The sequence below is a fragment of the Triturus cristatus genome, chromosome 4_2, assembly GCF_964204655.1.
Source record: "Triturus cristatus chromosome 4_2, aTriCri1.1, whole genome shotgun sequence".
In the NCBI taxonomy this organism is placed as follows: domain Eukaryota; kingdom Metazoa; phylum Chordata; class Amphibia; order Caudata; family Salamandridae; genus Triturus; species Triturus cristatus.
The window spans coordinates 69,981,810-69,997,010 of NC_140586.1; the positions used below are offsets into that span (position 1 = coordinate 69,981,810).

Genomic DNA, 15,201 nt, shown 5'->3' on the forward strand with positions numbered 1-15,201 from the left:
AAAGGGTGTAGACCCCTGCATTCAACCATGCCTTCTACTTTCTCACAGACTATGAGCCATTAAAAGAAGTTCCAGCAGACAACAGAGAAGGTATAAAAAGACATTGGATTGCACCTATGATGGCTTCTTTTTGAGAAAAGGTAACAATTGTTTGCATTTTGTGGACTAAGATTTTTTTGTGCAAAGCATTAGTGAATTTTAAATGTTGACAGTGTTGGTGGTTTTCATTTTGCCCTGGTCAGTCATATCTTCTTTAGCATGTTAACAGCTACCAGCAGCTGTATCGTCAAAGAGCACACTAACGCTTCACAGAAAAGAGACATTGGCTGCACAGGTAATGGAAACTGTTTAGGGGGTTGTCTTGAAGAGGCAAGTCTAATTTTCTTTACAGTGAGAGCTATGTGCCATGACATTATTAAAGCAGTACAACTATGGAGGTAAGGGTAGGCAAATTTAGAACATAACTGCTGTTTGCACTGCATCTCGCTAATACATGATGTGGGTTGTAGTTTTGGTAAAATCTTTCTACCTACGCTACTAATGTACAAGAAATTGAAAATGAGGGATGCACTAGCACAGGAAATCAATAAAGCTCATGAATGCAATGAAGATATTGTAGGGAGCTCAATATGCCTTAGACGTCTAAAAAGGGCAATTCTAAACTTAAGTGTCTCAAAAAGACCCATAAATATGCCCATGGCTTTGACTAAGTACAAGGTCTCCTAATTTTCCTAATTTACCTTTATTAGAGGAAAGATCGGTCAAGTCATGTCTCTTGTAGTCCTCGAAGGCGACTTCAAGGAAATTCAAAGTGACTACAAACAACAGCATCTGAATCAAAGTCATGATTAATATGTCACACACAACAAAACACCAGGGAGTAACAGTAATAGTGTGTCCATTGGGAAGCCGAAGCAAAACTCAGAGATGACAGCCCACAGGAACCTGGCAGTTTGGTTCCCCAGCTCTTAGAATTTGGTTGGCTGAGTCTGCCCGTTGATCATTTGTGATTTTTTGCAGAAAACTGGGGCTATGTTCTGAATGTCTTGTAAGATAGCTTAACTGGCAGACCAGATCAGTGCCCGTGACCTGCAAAAAACCACAGGTTTGAATCCATAAGTGGACAACTCATCTCTCTAATTTAAGATCAATTATTTTAGTGCCATTGAGTTATGAAATACTTTAGGGGCCAAAAGTGCAAGTGAGTTCAGTTTTGGACCATAAATGATTAATAATATCATAATATTAAAATTGATTTAATAAAATTCGTTAAATTTAAAACTAGGGGTGCCTACTTCAAATTCTGGGCAACATTTGACCTATTTGTGTTTGATAAGTCTTTAGTATTCTCAATGCAAGTTAACTTTTCTAATTAGATGGTAACTTTTGGATGGGCATCAATGTTTAACTATCTTTCTCTGAAGTTAAAAGAAGAAATACTTTCTAATCATTAGGTCTGCTTCTTCTTGGAATATGATGTTTCTTTCTCAGAACTGATGAAATCCCCAATAGGTATGATAGGATGTATCTATCCTTTAAGATAACTATAATTGTGAGTTGACATTTCGAGCCTGACCCATGCTCTTTCAGTAAATTATATGTGGAAGAAGAAAACAGCTGGCGTGCACTCTGTTTTAAACAATAAACCAAATCGATAATGTGTTCAATAGTTGTATGAACTTGGTGTGCTGTCCCTGAGGTGGTTCCACCCTGCCACCTAAATTCAAAATGCGTAAGTAACTGGAGCTGAATGCTCTAGACAGGGACTGCACTACCTCTGTACACTCAAAAGTGAGTATGTAACAAATTAAACAAAGTTTATGAAATACTTGAGATGACTAAAACTAATCAACATCATCAAGACCAATGTATATATCTGGTTCGTCCAGGAACATTCGCATATTTGAAAAACGAATCAGAATTTCTTCTTGTTGAAGTGTTGTTTAATCACACTCCTTTCAAAGTAAAAAAGTTTGTGATACAATGTTCCAAATCGAATGAAGAATCAAATGACAAACTCAATTTTCCCAATGCATTTCGGGCGTAGAATCGCCCTTCTTCAGGGGATATCTATGAATGAAAACGAAATAATCGAATTGAATAATTCAAAAGGAACTGATAGCAAAATTAAGGATGGAAAGGCTCAACGCCACCTAGATTACTTTCTGCAACCATTTGTGCAGGCAGGGTCTACATATGTGCAAGACACTACACATTTTCTGAAATTACTCAACAATCTCAGTCTTCAGAGTCATGATGAAATATGGTTACTGACAGTAGATGTCGTTGCTTTATACACTTCAATTCCACACTCCGAAGGTATCGAAGCAATAGAATGGGCATTGCTTCAAATGAACACCATCCCAGCTAACAAAATTTTCCTCTTGGAACTATTGAATTTCTGCCTATTCAATAGTTACTTCAAATGGAAAGACAGATTCTTCTTACAGACCAATGGTACATCCATGGGTTTTGCGGGAGCTCCTAGCTACGCAAATATATACATGATGAAATTCGAACAAGACAACATCCTGAATGACAGGGAATGGACTGATAACCTCATCATATATCGGAGATACATCGACGATATTTTCATTATGTGGCAAGGTAACAAACAAACTTTGGAAACCAAACTTTTGTCGCTCAATGACTGTAATCCTAGAATACAGTTTACATACACACTGGACAAACATTCCATCACGTACCTTGATGTACATATTGAATTGACGTCTAATAAGATCACCACCTCTCTGTTCAAAAAACCCACGGACCGCAACAACATGCTCCTTTACGACAGCTTTCATCCGCAGTCCTTGAAAAGACATCTCCCTTATTCTCAATTTTTGAGAATAAAGCGCATCACTTCAGATACTTCACAATTGCACACTACTCTCGAAGACAAAAAAGAACAGTTCTTGGCACGCGGATATCCTAGGACACTCATAGAGTCATCGGTTGAACGACTCAATCAGGTCTCTAGGTCCACATTACTTGACAAACGAATAAAACCTACACAAACTAGAGAGGTCTATGTTTCCAAGTTCTCTACCCTCTCGCCTGACATCAAAAAAACAATTCTAAACAGATGGGATCTGCTACAGGCAGAACCAGACTTCGGAGATCTGTTTAAAAACCCACCGATTTTTGCGTACAAACGCTCCAATAACTTGAAGGAACTTCTCAAGAAACGTGATCCCACTAACAATCAGGTACCGAAGGGCATGACCAAGTGTTACAACTGTTCCCATTGCAATAATGTCATCACGGGTGCATCTATGGCTCATCCCTGGTCGGGCAAGCCAGTTAAATTTCATTTCACAGCCAACTGCAACACCTCGAACGTGATATACATTATCTGATGCCCCTGTGGCTTATATTACGTAGGCAAAACTGAAAGATCCCTACGAACCCGTATCACGGAACACAAAAGCCGTATTCATACCAGATCTACGACTTCACCACTTGCTAATCATTGGTGTGATGCTCATCACACGATCGCTCAACTAAAATTCAGTGTGATTGAAGTCATTAAATTGCATAATGATCGTGACATGAGCAAGTTTATTGTTCAGAGGGAATCCTTCTGGATTCGGTATCTCAATACCTTGAGTCCTAAGGGTCTCAATGATAAGATTGAGTTTGCATGTTTCTTGTAACATTTCCCTCCATATTCCTGAACAGAAGGAGGTCAGGGTTATTAACCAGTGCACCAGAGCAATTTTTTTCTTCAAGTCCACCATCACTTTAGGTCTTATTTACATTTTTTGGGAGTCACACATTTTTTTTAGTCCAACACATTTTATTATCTACACCTAATACTTCGGCATATGCCGACATTTCCATTAAGCTACATGAGAGGAAGTTCACATTACGCTTATTCAATTGATACAGAGTTAAGCAGTCATTGTGATACCATGTGTGACACCGTAGATTGCAATTGTTGAGCTTTTGATCATGTACTATACTAGCACACATAATGTGCGCACATTCTTATAGTTATGTTTATCCTCCAAGCACCAGTGTTATCCGTGTGTTATTACATGTTGACATCTACATTTAACTTACACAGACAGCATGCCTGTATGTAATTCTCATATAGACTGTAAATAGGCAGGACACGACATTATTGTAAGCAACCACGTAATAGATTGTAAATAGGCAGAATACTGTTTCATTGTTAACATGTATGATACGAACAAGCCTAACCGTTTTTACTCTTTTATTTCTTCTGTCCAGCTGAGATCTTATTTCAGAATTCTCTTGGTGTACGGGATCTCTTTAGTTCTTCTTTTTATTCTGTTCCACCACTGTCTCTTCTCTCACTACCTCTTTTTCTTCCACAATCACTGTTATTTTCTACCAGTACATCTCCCAACCCAAGATGGCCGCTCACTTGCGTCCACTACACTCTCCTCAGTCCATCCTTTATTTTCTCGCACCGGCACCTCCCCACGCTAACGTGGTCTGGACGCCGCTGCTACATACAGACTCCAGTTTGTTTCATCACCTCGACACTCTTCGGAACTCAGAGCGCGGATTCAGAGAGCATTTCACAAGGTAACTTCCCCTACGACATTTGCTCGACAGGCCTCATTACACGAGCATTTAGATACACATAAGACAACTTTTGACCTTTAAATCTTTTCACTCTCTCCAGGTTCATTTCTGCACAACGTCAAGTCCCTTAGTGCTATCACGCTCGTGCAACCGCACACAGCCGTTCTCTCACAGCAATCTGGTCCCAAGCGTTCCGTGAACGGTCGGTGAGTCACTTCATTGTTTTTCATCTTTCCACACTTTCGACAACTGTCGGTCTGTTCTTCAGCACCGCTAATTACCTATGGGCCACTTTTCTCTTTTTCTTGCAGGCAACCTTATTTCACTGTTTCAGCCACGCAGTTGAAACCAGCACCATCATTCTTTCATAGGTAGTGTTTTTTTAAGCAACTCGTGTATGTATTGCGTTACAGCTTTCTCACATGGTGAACTTTATCTACTTTTTGCTCTCACGCACTGGACAACCCGCTCCCCCTCCTTGTACACACAGCAGCTTTCCTCAGTTCTATTGGTGACGTGCTTTCAACTTTCAACCCCCTGACTTCGTCTAAAACTGTTTGGTGGCGTTGAGCCTTTCCATCCTTAATTTTGCTATCAGTTCCTTTTGAATTATTCAATTCGATTATTTCGTTTTCATTCATAGATACCCCTGAAGAAGGGCGATTCTACGCCCGAAATACATTGGGAAAATTGAGCTTTGTCATTTGATTCTTCATTCGATTTGGAACATTGTATCACAAACTTTTTTACTTTGAAAGGAGTGTGATTAAACAACACTTCAACAAGAAGAAATTCTGATTCGTTTTTCAAATATGCGAATGTTCCTGGACGAACCAGATATATACATTGGTCTTGATGATGTTGATTAGTTTTAGTCATCTCAAGTATTTCATAAACTTTGTTTAATTTGTTACATACTCACTTTTGAGTGTACAGAGGTAGTGCAGTCCCTGTCTAGAGCATTCAGCTCCAGTTACTTACGCACTTTCAGTAAATTAGCCATTTATGTTTTTTCATCTATGGTTTCTATCTAATGATTATCTTAGTTATTCACATAAACCAGGTGACACTGCTTCCAGTGGGCGTCCAAAACTCTTCACATTCTCTCAAGGAAGAGCACTTCTTATTTGACATGTCAGGAAGGCTCTAAGATACTATATCAAAATCAAGCACGGCAGTTCATAGTGGGCTGCGCCATGCATTATTTTATTTGCTCAAAGGACACAGATGCCAGGTCCGGTGCTCAATTTGATGCAGGAACTATGCTTGAAATAGTAGCTTCTTTTTCCTACCCTCCTTCCAGATTGTGTGCCCAAATTTAGAGTCCTCTTGAAGTACACTGAATGTATTAACGATTCAGTGCTGAAGAAGAAGTTGGAATTACTTACGTGTAAAACAATCTCATCAACAATAACATATTTTGTATTTAAGACTTGAGAAGGCTGAACCCTCCTGTAATAATAGACCTCATTATCTACTATGGTTTTCAAGCAATCACTTGGAACTAAAAAGGGAAGTCCACAATATTTTGAATCTATGAAAGATAATATACTACAGAAATAGTATGACCGGTAAATGGATGTTTACTCTAGGCTGAAGGCAAGGGAATTTGATTGTTTTCACTCATAGCCAGAGGCAGCATTTAAACCATGGGATTTAGTGGCACAAAGGTGAGTGGAGAGGGCAATGGATGTAGGAACTGCACAAAGCAATGACTCAACTGTCTGGCATGTAGAATTGGGTCGGCCAGAATGGTCCAAGTAACATCTTCTATCCAGCAAACAACCATATGCAATGGAAGGCTAGGCCAGTACCAATGTAGCCCTGCGATTCATGAAACTGCCTAGATCAGCGAACAGAGAGTAAGGAGAGGGTATGATGTAGCATTGGAAGTTTCCCAAATGGACCTTGAGCACCCGATAGCCAGGAACCCCAGAAAAGACCAAGAGGCCTTTTGCCTTTCAGATAAGACTGGTAGTAACATAAGTCACCCAGTACCTATTTCTACCAGTGGCTTCTGTGTGGAGGCACAAATCATCCACTGGGTTTTTCATGCATCTATACGAAGTAGAGAATACCTCATACCCTGAGGAACTGCTGTCTACAATAAGCAACAGGAAATTCCCTCCTGTGTTCGTGAGTCTCACACAGAATTTCAGGATTGGAATTAGAGCCTGGGCACAAATTAAAGATATCTGTTGTGGAATCTCTGAGGTGCTATCCCGTGTGTAGAGAAACAAGTCACATATCCAGAGAGCTTAGGAATGGGTACAGAGTGCAATAGAGCTTTGTGGGGCAGCAATGAGTGCTAGGTAAAACTTGGACCACAAGGAAAAAGATGGAGGCTAGGTACATCTGGGCATCAATAAAGGTGGTCTCCGCTTGCCCCATGAGTCGATGCTCTGGCAACAGATGGGAAGGAAAGCCAGCTCACATTTTCCCCTTCTTCTTCTTGGTTCGGGTCCGGCGCTTGGTCTTTGACTCAATGAGCTGTTGGGACCGTTGCTTCAGTGCAGCCCGGGTCACCACGTCACCCTCGTCATCCCCACTATCATCGTCATCTGTGGAGATCAATGGAAAGGTGTGAGGATTCAGAGCTATCCTTTGTGAGAAGAGATGTAGGGATCACAGGCATCCAGCAGGGCATTCCCAGGGAGTGACCTCAATCAGTCAGAAATATGTTATAGATCTTGATCAGTCAGTGGCAATATTTGCAATGGTGGCATTCATGTGTCTATCAAGGGTGAGAGAGGCACCTCTCATATCACTGTGTTTGTTTCTATGATAAGAGCCGCCTCTATTGACATCAAACTTTATGTGTCTTTTATCAATGGTAGTGTGTTCTATGACACCTCAGCTAAGCAGGAGGTAACTTTTCAAAGGCTATGTGTGTGTCTATTATAAGAGAGAAGCACCTCTTCTCAGAGGCAATGTGTGATTGTAATCATAGAGCGGCATCTCTTGTTACAGATTGTGTGTGTTTGGGCTCAGTGAGATTTCACAAGGGACACCCATTAAATCCTACTGCAGTTTGGACTGACAGACCATACTACAAAAGAAGAGGGTCTTGTAGATTAGAACATTTTGGGTAGATGGTGCACCCAGGTCTACATTCATTGAGATCATCGGGTTAACTTAATGATATTGTTAGAAAGGAAAGCAGAGACAAGTGAGCCTATGTACAGATTGCATAGAGCATACACTCTGAGGATGACCAACTAAAAGTTGTACAAAATACTGAAAAATAATATATATTTAAACCGTTTTAAAACCAACAGACAATTTGTGATTTTTCCATAAACACGAAGTTAATATGCTCTTTTTACCATGCCTAATACATGGTCTACTATGCAAGAAAAAAGAAAAAGTGGTGATACAGAACCATTAAAACATATTCCAGGGCACTATTTGCACTACAAAGTAAAGAAACCATTCTGATAAATGGTATCCCCACCAACCCACACAATTCTCTGTTTTACTAGGTATGAGAACATACCTGGTAAAGCTTAATGCGTTTACTGTGCACTTTTCCACCTGCTTAATCGATAGAAAATAGGTGTGGAAAAGGCCTAGAATTTGGTAATCACATGTGGTAATCGATTTAGCAATTACAGGTCCTGTATGTTATTTCCCCATTCCAGGCAAAGAAGCACATGATGGCTGGTAAATCAGGTGGTGATACTGGATGAAATAGGTACCTCTAAGTATGATATTTCCCTCCCCAGTTCAGATCAATCTTGTAATGGGGCAATACGCCCTTAAACAAAAACATGCCCACAGCAGTCAACATGTCGACATATGCCGCAAATCATACTGGCTTAGGATCCAAGACCGTGGTCTTCTTCAGGAAGAATATCCACACAGGCAAGCAGCAAAGTATAACAATATACTTCGGAGTATTCCATCAAGTACAGAATTGCAAGTAGGAATTAAACTATCACTAGGCACAAATGTGCATTATGTACCACACGAGCAGGACATTTGTTTTCTGGTCTAAATTAGGGAACACAGGACTGTCTCAGAAATGATTTAATAACAAGGTATGGTAAGGATTTAGGTGTCCGAAAAGCTTCAATAGGCATCAAAGGTACAGAGCGTTATTGAATTAAGCTAGAGGGAAAGTTGATAACCCATAACATGAATGTATTTCTTGGATAGGCCCAGTATGGTGGTGGGCCTGAAACGATCAGGTTTCTGCCACTGAATGAGAGGTAGAATTCAAATTTTCCTTATTTCCATATATACCTTTGCAGTATCTAACTTCCTATAACATAGACATTCGTAAACTCCTACATCAGGTCACTAAAGCACTGGTACACCCATCTATTTGTGAGGTTCAAATTCTTTCCACGCCATTATATGGGATGGCATTGCATTATTTCACATTATAGGGACTAATTGTCTCAAATGCAGCACATACCCTATCAATAATGCCATATACACCCCGCCGAGGCCGATTGTCGCCCGGCTCTTTCATTTTCGAGACCGGGACGCTATCCTGCAGGCCTCGAGGGTAACGGGCCCGGTCCCCTTCCAGAACGCGTCGGTGAATTTCTATCCTGACTTCACCCAGCAGGTGCAGAGGCAGTGGCAGGGCTTCCTGGGGGTGAAGAGGAGGCTTCGGGAGAGGGAACTGAAATACGCCATGCTCTTCCCTGCCAGACTACGTGTGGTGTTTGAAGACCGAACATTCTTTTTTGAGTCGCCTGCCATGGCGGATGAATGGCTGGACGCTCTGCCTCGACGCCGCACGGAAGAGGACACTGCCGTAGACGGGGACAGTGGCCGGGATGAACAAGGTTGATGTCTTCGGAACCGGACTGACTCGGACTGACTTTATATAATGACTTGCAGTAAATACGGAGGTTGTGGGAGGACGAGGGGAGCTCTTTCCTCCCTTAGGGTACTTTTTGTAGATTTTGGGTTTGGTAGGGCGACAGGCACACTGCAAGTTGGGGGGGCTTTGTAAGCTGCAGCAGGGGTGCAGGGTGGGGGGGGTTTCTGGGATCTTGGGTTTGTTGTTGGGGGGTTTGTTTCCGCAAGGCATAGTTATTATTTCCAGGACTGTTCCATGGTGGCTCTTCGGGTGTGGGGTGGGCCTCTTTACGTTTGGGGATGGGGGGTAGGGGTTTAAGTGTTATAAGCTGGAATGTTAATGGTTTGGGGGATCGCATTAAGCGTGGGATTGTTTTGCAATTCTTGAAACGGTCATTGACGGATGTTGCCCTGCTGCAGGAGACGCATCTTATAGGTAATACGTGCTATGCCCTGAATAGGAAGGGTTATAAATTCATAGCTCATTCGGGATTCTCCTCTGGGTCCAGGGGTGTGGGCATCCTCGTCAGAGCCTCGCTACCATTTGAGGTGGACTCCACCATTGTTGATGATAGGGGGAGGTTTGTGGCGGTGGCGGGGCGGTGGGAAGGAAGAACTTTGGTTTTAGTTTCGGTTTATGTCCCGCCGGCCCTGCAGGCCTCCACGTTCACAGATCTGGGTAGGGCCCTGCTGGATCTCCCGGGGGGTATGCTTGTGGTGGGAGGTGATTTCAACGCTGTTGGCTCCGGTCTGCTGGATAGATACCCGCCCAGAGACACTGGGGGGGCTCAGAAGTGGCTTCCAGACTTTCTAGATACGCTTGGCCTGATAGACTGCTGGAGGCTCCGGCACCCCACACAGAGCCAATACACTTTCCACTCCGGGGCGCATGGTAGCCTTTCCAGGATTGACTACCTACTCACTCTGGCTGCGCATGCCTCATTGGTGTCTGAGGCCAGGCACATGGCGCGTGGTATATCTGACCATTCGCCGGTGTGGGTCAGGCTGGATCTGGGTCGAGAGGGAGGGGGAAGGGTGGCCCCTATCAACCCTTGGTATTTCCGAGACCCCAAGATGCGCAGCGCGCTGGTAAAGACAGTAGATAATTTTTTCAAGGACAATCAGGGATCCGTGGACTCGGCAGTGTCGCTGTGGGAAGCATTTAGGACCGTGCTGCGAGGGGAAGCCCTCTCCCTTGTAGTGGCTGCCAAGCGGCGGAGAGATGGCGAGGTTTTGCAGGTTGAGGAGGAGATCGCGGCTTTGGAGGGAGCGCTGGAGGAGGAGGTTACAGAGGCCTCACTGCATGAGCTGTGCTTGAAGCAATCCGAGTATAAGGACCTGGCGACGAATGCCGCTAAGACCCTCGGTAGGGAACAGCAGGGCCGTCTGTATGATGTTGGTGACAAGGCCGGGAAACTCCTGGCTTGGCTGGACAAAAAAGAACGGGTCAATAGAGTAGTGCCGGAGTTGACGGGAGAGGGGGGAGAGGTGATTGTGGAACCTGAGAGGATTGTGCAGTGTTTCTCGGACTATTTCCGTATGGTTTATGCCTCAGTGTCGGACAGGCCGCCCGAGGACTCGCGTGACCTCCTGCGTGATATCGCATTGCCCTGTCTCTCTGATATAGATAGGGATGATCTAGATGGTGACATAACGGTCGATGAGGTGGCGGGGGCTATCCGCGCGTTGAACTCGGGCAAGGCCTCGGGTCCGAACGGCTTGCCGGTCGACCTGTACAAGCTGTTTCCGGATAGGGTTGCCCCTCACCTGCGCGCCATGTTCGTGGAGGCGCGGGGGAGTGGGGCCCTCCCGTTGGATCAGCGACTGGCGACGATTGTGGTTATACACAAAGAGGGCAAACCCCGAGATAAGTGCGCCTCATATAGGCCTATCTCACTCCTTAACGCAGAGCCGAAAATTCTGGCTAAAATCCTGGCGGCCCGGTTGAGTAGGGTACTCGGTGACTTGGTCCACCCGGATCAATCCGGATTCATCCCGCACCGTAACACAGCGTTAAATCTTCGGCGCCTTCATGGTGTAATCGCCAGGGCGGACACGCTGCGTGAACCAGCTATTGTGGCGTCTCTCGATGCCACGATGGCCTTTGACACGGTGGAATGGGCATATTTGTGGGCCGTGTTGACCAAGTTCGGCTTTGGCCACGGTTTTGTGAGCTGGGTGAGGTTGCTGTATGAGGGCCCTCTCGCGAGTGTGGTGGTAAATGGCCGGGCGTCGACTCCGTTTCAGCTTGGGAGGGGTACTCGGCAAGGTTGTCCCCTGTCGCCATTGTTGTTTGCCCTCGCCCTTGAGCCGCTGGCTGCGTGGATACGCTGGCACCCGGATATACGGGGACTTAGATGGTCGCCTGAACACGAGGACCGTATATCGCTCTATGCTGATGACATCCTGTTGTATCTTGCCTCACCCAAGAAATCACTTATAGTGGTCTGTGACGTACTCACATCTTTCGGTAGGAACTCGGGTCTCGTTATCAACTGGAGTAAATCGTATTTATATGTTCTTAGTGGCGAGGTTCCACCGATCCCTCGAACTTGTTCGATCCAGGTTGCTCAGCAGGGCTTCGTGTATCTGGGGATCTTTATCTCCATGGACTCTGCCGTGCGATATGAGAGGAATCTGCTCCCCCCCTAGCGCGCCTGAGGCGGGATGTGGAGGGCTGGCGGAGGCTGCCGCTCTCCCTCGTTGGGCGCGCGGCCCTGTTCAAAATGATGTCTCTTCCCCGGTTCCTCTACGCACTGCAGAATACTTTGGATTGGGTACCGGCCAACTACTTTCGGGAGGTTGAAGGCCTCCAACGAACGTTGCTGTGGGACGGGCGGCCGCGAATAGCTATTGCAAAGTTGACGCTTCCATGGTACGACGGGGGTATTGCGCTTCCAGACATCCGACGGTACTATTGGGCCACCCAGCTGAGTGCGATTAATCATGGGTTTTATGGCCCTGCCCTCAGCCCTGGGTATGCCATGGACAGGTGGTTGCTGCGTGGTGGTAACTATTACAGGGCGTTGTATTCGCGGTCCCTGGACTCGTCCCTCACGGGGCCCACTGGTGTGGCGGTGCGTGTGTGGAAGATGGCAACTGACTCGCTGGGCTGGAAGGATAGGCTCACCCTCGCTACCCCGCTGTTTGAATCTGAGAGACTGGGTAGGCTTTGGCACACAAAAGGCTTTGACAAATGGGACTTGATTGGCATCTCCAGGGTCGGAGATGTCCTGATTAAGGGGAGGGTGAAGTCCTTTGAAGAGTTGCAGAAGGAGTATGAGCTGGGGCCATCTGAGTTTTTCCGCTATATTCAGGTGCGTCACGCCCTCCAATCAGTCCTCATAGAGGGTGAGAAGGTGCCTGAGTCCTCTCCTTTGGAGGACCGGGTCCTTGATGGCCATATGCCCGAGAGCACGATCTCGCTCATCTATAAGAAACTGATCAACGTCCGGGCGGATATGCTTCTGGGGTTGAGGGACCAGTGGTCTAGGGATGGCCTCGAGTTGGATGACGAGGATTGGCAGTCTGCTGTTTCCTCTCCTAAGGAGGTTGCGATCCCGTCGCGTCTGAGGCTGGTGCAGCTTAAAATACTGCATCGAGTGTATGTGACGGGGCCAAGGCTGGTTCACATGGGATTCTCGGAAGACGGCCTATGCAGGAGGGGATGTGGTATGGTGGGTACTTTCCTGCATATCATTTGGGAATGTGGTGTCATCACGGAATTCTGGAGGAGAGTCCATGCAGTGATGGGGGAGGTGACGGGCATTGCTATGCAGCCGGAAGTGCGGTGTTGTCTCCTGAATGTCTGGGGGCCCACTGATCATAATGCGGCGCAGACCCAATGGGTGACTCTGGGTAACATGGTCGCTAAGAGAGATATAGCGCGATTGTGGGGATCCGTGGGGCCCCCCACATTGACCGCGTGGAAAGAAAATATGGACTGGAGTATGCTAAGGGAGAAGACGGTATATTGCGCTAGAGGCCGCCCTCGGAAGTGGCACGCCATCTGGGGGCGGTGGAATCAATACAGGGGGGGAATTTGTCTTGCCCCTGATTTGGATCCCCCCGAGGAACAGCTTTCCTCCTAACCTCCTTTCCAGCTCAGTATGGTTAATGGACTTCTTTGGCCTCTGCTGTCCCCCTTCTTCCTCTTTTCACAGTACTGTAAATGGTAGATGATTGGGGTCCCGCCTCCCCTGGGGGGCTATCACCATGGGCATTCAGTGTTCTTGCCTTGCTGGGGGTTGTTGTGTGTTTTGTGTTTTTTTTTTAAAATGGAACCTTTGCACTCCTCCTTCACTGTACTGTGGACGCGTCTCTGTTCCTCTTTATCGAAGCTGCCGAACCTCCGGGTTGTCGGCTGAATAGCTGTGTCCAGACTTTTGAAAATAAAGGTTTTTAAAAAAAAAAAAAAAAAATAATGCCATATACAAACGAAGAACAAGCATGAGAATTGTAAGGGCTTGAAGTTAACCTCCCATATGTCTCCCTTCTTAACTGTTATACAACCAACCCCAGATAATTGTAGGCCTTATTAAGCCATATCCACATCAAATACATGCAGATTTAGTCATGTAGCAATATTAGCTTCAAAACCAAGTCCGGGCCTACTCCAACTAAGAGAGATTTTCTTAGGTGCCACAAATTTGATGTATGCAATGCTTGTTTTAAGCACCCCATCACTCTTTTGTTTTTAACCCCTTTTCTTCGTGGATCCCCTTGCTTACTGTCAATGAGTGACTTCTCTTTTGTTATAATGTGTCAGTATGTGGTCTGTGAGAGTCCCCTATGCCTGTGATCAGCAGAAGGCCTATTGTACCTGTCATTGTGGGCGCCAAAGAAATAAATAACATGCCTGGGTATTCGCTCTGAAGTCAAAAACAGTAATAACTTATTTGCGCACCTGTGGGACCTCAGAAAACAAAGCTTTTGTGGGGGTTTTCCAAATTTAAAATCATTTAAATTTAAAAAATACCTGTTTGAGGCAACATTTCAGATTTTAAATGCAGCCAATTCGTAACCAGACCGTCATGGCAAAGCACATTTGACTGGACCACAAGATTAAAAAAACAGCATTTTAAACGGGAAATACATAGGTAGGGAGAATGGTTATGGCAAAGTACATTTTACTGGACCACAATATCCAAAGAAAACCTGCATTTTAAACGAGGAAACACACAGAGAGAAAGGGCGCTCCTATAAAAAAAAGGCTGTTACTCAAATTAACACAGTCGTTGACACCTGAACAGTTCCAGAAGCTGCCATGACCCATCATGCTTGCAGTCACTTTGTTTTGGAGCACACAGAGATGGAAAATCCAAGGTCAAAAACGTCATTTGAACTAGGTTTCTGTTTCTCGGGGAGGTGTGTGGGATGCTTATGGACATCAAATACCCTTGATGGAGAACTACGATTTCAGGCAGTTCTCCAGTGGAATTCTCTCTGTTAGACCGCAGTATCAAGCTTAACTACAACCCCAGAAAAGTGGAAGCAGAAAACTTGTAATATATATGGTTGAACAAGACATGGAAAATTATGCCTATCGGGGACAACTAGTCTACTGGTCTACTGAGGTATCCGCCCTGTAGTCACAATCCATACAATTTTATGCAAATGCATGTGCTGATCTCCAGGTAAGGGACCTTGCGAATGCGGGGGATTTGGACAGTTCATGTATGACCAGAAGTGACAGCATTCCCTCTAATGGACAGTGCTGCTGGCAAATAAATATTTACTTTTGATACCAGATTATGATACAAGGGACTATGAATTGTTCTATTGTAAGTTTGGATGAATCAATCCAGTGTTTCAAGTGTCTAATCTCTT

General features: G+C 45.0%; 1 protein-coding gene across 2 annotated transcripts in view; it reads right to left on the bottom strand.

Moving 5' to 3' along the window:
- Window positions 1–5,500: 5,500 nt before the first annotated feature.
- Window positions 5,501–15,201, bottom strand: part of ODAD3 (outer dynein arm docking complex subunit 3) — a 253,592-nt gene continuing 243,891 nt past the window's right edge. For both annotated transcript variants that reach the window (XM_085600554.1, XM_085600553.1), the window contains one exon: window positions 5,501–7,118. In XM_085600554.1, coding sequence (XP_085456680.1) covers window positions 6,988–7,118 — 131 coding nt within the window. In that variant the 3' untranslated portion in view covers window positions 5,501–6,987. The remainder of the gene's footprint in view (window positions 7,119–15,201) is intronic.